This window comes from Helianthus annuus, chromosome 10 (assembly GCF_002127325.2).
Source record: "Helianthus annuus cultivar XRQ/B chromosome 10, HanXRQr2.0-SUNRISE, whole genome shotgun sequence".
In the NCBI taxonomy this organism is placed as follows: Eukaryota; Viridiplantae; Streptophyta; class Magnoliopsida; order Asterales; family Asteraceae; genus Helianthus; species Helianthus annuus.
This window is the reverse complement of record NC_035442.2, coordinates 82,911,290-82,914,623: the sequence shown is the minus strand read 5'-3', so window position 1 is coordinate 82,914,623 and position 3,334 is coordinate 82,911,290. Positions and strand designations below refer to the sequence as shown.

General features: G+C 43.6%; 1 protein-coding gene across 1 annotated transcript; it reads right to left on the bottom strand.

The window, feature by feature from the left end:
- Positions 1 to 1,708: 1,708 nt before the first annotated feature.
- Positions 1,709 to 2,644, bottom strand: LOC110881963. Its single transcript, XM_022130085.1, has 2 exons — positions 2,412 to 2,644; positions 1,709 to 2,090 (listed from the first exon to the last, which is right to left on the bottom strand). Exons 1-2 carry the CDS (start codon positions 2,642 to 2,644, stop codon positions 1,709 to 1,711), a joined length of 615 nt encoding a protein of 204 aa, XP_021985777.1.
- Between the last annotated feature and the right edge of the window lie 690 nt (positions 2,645 to 3,334).

Sequence of the window (3,334 nt, the reverse complement as noted above, 5' to 3'; positions counted from 1 at the left end):
AAAGAGCATCGAAATGGGTGAACGGAGAGCACAAGATGTAAACCCAAGCCCTACTAAGAAGGCACGAACAAACGAAAGCGCAAAGAAATCCGATACGAAAGGCGGGTCGCCAAGTTGCAGGATCTGCGGGAAGGGTCATAAAGGCGAATGTCGTTACAAGGATAAGCCCTGTCCCATATGCAAGAAAACGGGACATATGGCTATATCGTGCCCAGAGAAAGTGACGGTTTGCTACAATTGTTATCGAACGGGTCACAAGAAGTCGGAATGCCCAGAACTGGTTAGAAAGAAGGATGGGCAGGAACCGAAGGGTGAAGCCCCGAAAGCAAAGGCAAGATCTTTTCAACTAACCGTCGCAGAAGCAAAGGTTGAACCTGACGTGGTCTCAGGTATATTTGCTGTAAATTCAATTCCTGCACACGTGTTGTTTGATACGGGTGCGAATAAATCCTTTGTATCATATGGATTTATTCGACATCCTTCATTTGTTCTAACAAAATTACCTGTGCCCTTAGAAGTAGAGATAGGTAATAACAAAAGCTTTATTGTTTGTGATGTATGTAAAAACTGTAAACTGAGCATTGACGACGAAGAATATTTGATAAACCTAATCCCGATGTCAATGGGAGAATTTCAAGTAGTCGTTGGGATGGATTGGCTATCTCAATACCATGCAAAGGTAGTGTGTTTTCGCAAAGAGATAAAACTAACATCTCCGAGCGGGAAACATGTCACCATTTATGGCGAAAAAGGAGGCAATCCTATAGTATGCTCAATGTTGGAAGCTCACAAGCTTATGAAGCGGGGATGCAAGGCATTCTTAATATACGCTAATGAGCCCGAAAAAGAATCACGAAAGATTGGAGAGGTACCGGTAGTGCGAGATTATGAAGATGTGTTTCCGGAGGACTTACCAAGGATACCGCCTGAACGGGAAGTAGAGTTCGGGATTGAATTGATTCCAGGCGCGAAACCCGTAGCAAAAGCCCCATACGTCGCACCGTCGGAATTACAAGAGCTGATGTCCCAAATTCAAGACTTGCTTGATAAGGGGTTCATAAGGCCGAGTGTGTCACCTTGGGGCGCACCGGTATTGTTTGTGAGGAAGAAAGACGGGAGCATGCGCATGTGTATCGATTACCGGGAGTTAAACAAACTCACGGTAAAGAACCGATACCCGCTCCCGAGGATAGATGATTTATTCGACCAACTACAAGGTGCGAACTGTTTTCAAAAATTGACCTTAGATCGGGGTATCACCAATTAAATGTCAAAGAAGAAGATGTGCCGAAGACGGCTTTCCGTACGAGATACGGGCATTACGAATTTCTTGTAATGTCATTTGGGTTGACGAATGCACCCGCGGCCTTCATGGACCTCATGAACCGGGTTTGCAAACCAATGTTGGATAAGTCGGTCATCGTATTTATCGATGACATTTTGGTGTATTCGAAGAGTGAAGCGGAGCATGCACATCATTTACAAGAGGTATTTTTTTTTTTGGGTAAAGGGTTACCCCGGTGAATTTTATAAATCACAAACCAATAAATCCAAGAGTGAGGCAGACATACCACACTATTACTAGCCCTGGCATACCAAGACTAGACTCAGACGACCAAACAAACACTACTAGGCAACAAAAGCCACAAACACACCCGAGACAAAACACGGCCACAAACACAAACAAATAGAAAAAAAAACTTCTACACTAGTCCGGTTCTATCTCCATATTGCTTCTGGGAATCTTCCACTTCTCCATCAAGCTTCCATTTTCAAATCTCCGCTTAAACTTGAAGTTTAAGATTCTCATACGGACATTCATAATAGCTTCCTGAGCAACCACCAAAGCCGTACGTTGACTACGAGTAAACAACCTGTTGTTTCGTTCTTGCCACACAAAGTAAGAGGCAGCCGCAACCACCAAACGACTGATGACGTTATCGGGCTTCTTTAGACTCACATTATGATCCATCCAGGCCATAATATCGGACCACTCACCATTCACATGCTCCATGTTGGTCATAATTTTAACATTATTCCAAACCTGAGCCGCAAAAGAGCATTCAAAAAACAAATGATCTCTCGAGTCCCTGTTGAAACAACATAGAGGGCAACACATAAGATTCAGATTTGTTGCGCTACCCGCTTCCCACACAGATAGCCGATCTTGCGTCTTCAATTTGTTTCGAATAACAAGCCAAATGTGGAACGAGTGTTTAGGGATACATTGCTTAAACCACACCATATTCACCCAGTTTACTTTGCTTTCATGGTTACGAATACTATTCCAAACTTCCCAAGATGTAAAAGAACATGTATTTCCTTCTAAATCTTTCCAAATCAGCCGATCACGAACATTCTCCCGAAGACTCGGGGGCACTAGATTAATTAAAACTGGGAAAAGATTGTACCAGGCAATCGGCCACCTCCAATCACCATCCGGAGACACTATATCCGCTAACGAAGATTGTAAATTAAAACCTGCATTAGCGATAGTTCTTGGGGTAATAAAGTTACGAAGAGGACCGGCCTCACACCAAATATCACTCCACGCATTTGTTTCAGACCCGCTACCAATAGACTTCCACACGAACGGCCGAACCAGACTTCGAATGGCAAGAAGCTTCCTCCATCCCCATGTCATGTGGCCACGACAAGGAACCTCCCAAAAGTTTCTACCTTTTAGTTTGTAACTATGTATCCATTGAACCCATAATTTACAAGAGGTATTGGAGACACTTAGGAGAGAAAGGTTATACGCAAAATTCTCTAAATGTGCCTTTTGGCTACGAGAGGTACAATTTCTTGGCCATGTCATAAGCGCCGACGGAGTATTGGTAGATCCGTCCAAGATTGAGGCTGTGTCAAAGTGGAATACCCCGAAGAACCCTTCGGAAATTAGAGGTTTCTTGGGGCTCGCGGGATACTATAGGAGATTTATTAAAGATTTCTCCAAGATCGCGTCATCATTAACAAAGCTAACGCGAAAGGAAGAAAAGTTCGTTTGGGGTGTCGATCAAGAAAAAGCGCTTCAAACGCTAAAAGAAAAGTTAACTCAAGCTCCGGTATTGACATTGCCGGACGGAGTTGAAGACATGGTGGTTTATTCGGATGCTTCATTGTCAGGGCTAGGTTGCGTGTTGATGCAACGGGACAAGGTAATAGCCTATGCCTCGAGACAATTGAAGATACACGAGAAGAAATATCCCACGCACGATCTGGAGTTGGCAGCGGTGGTATTTGCCTTAAAAATATGGAGGCATTACTTGTATGGGGTAAAGTGCACCATATTCACCGACCACAAAAGCTTGAAATACTTCTTTGATCAAAAGGA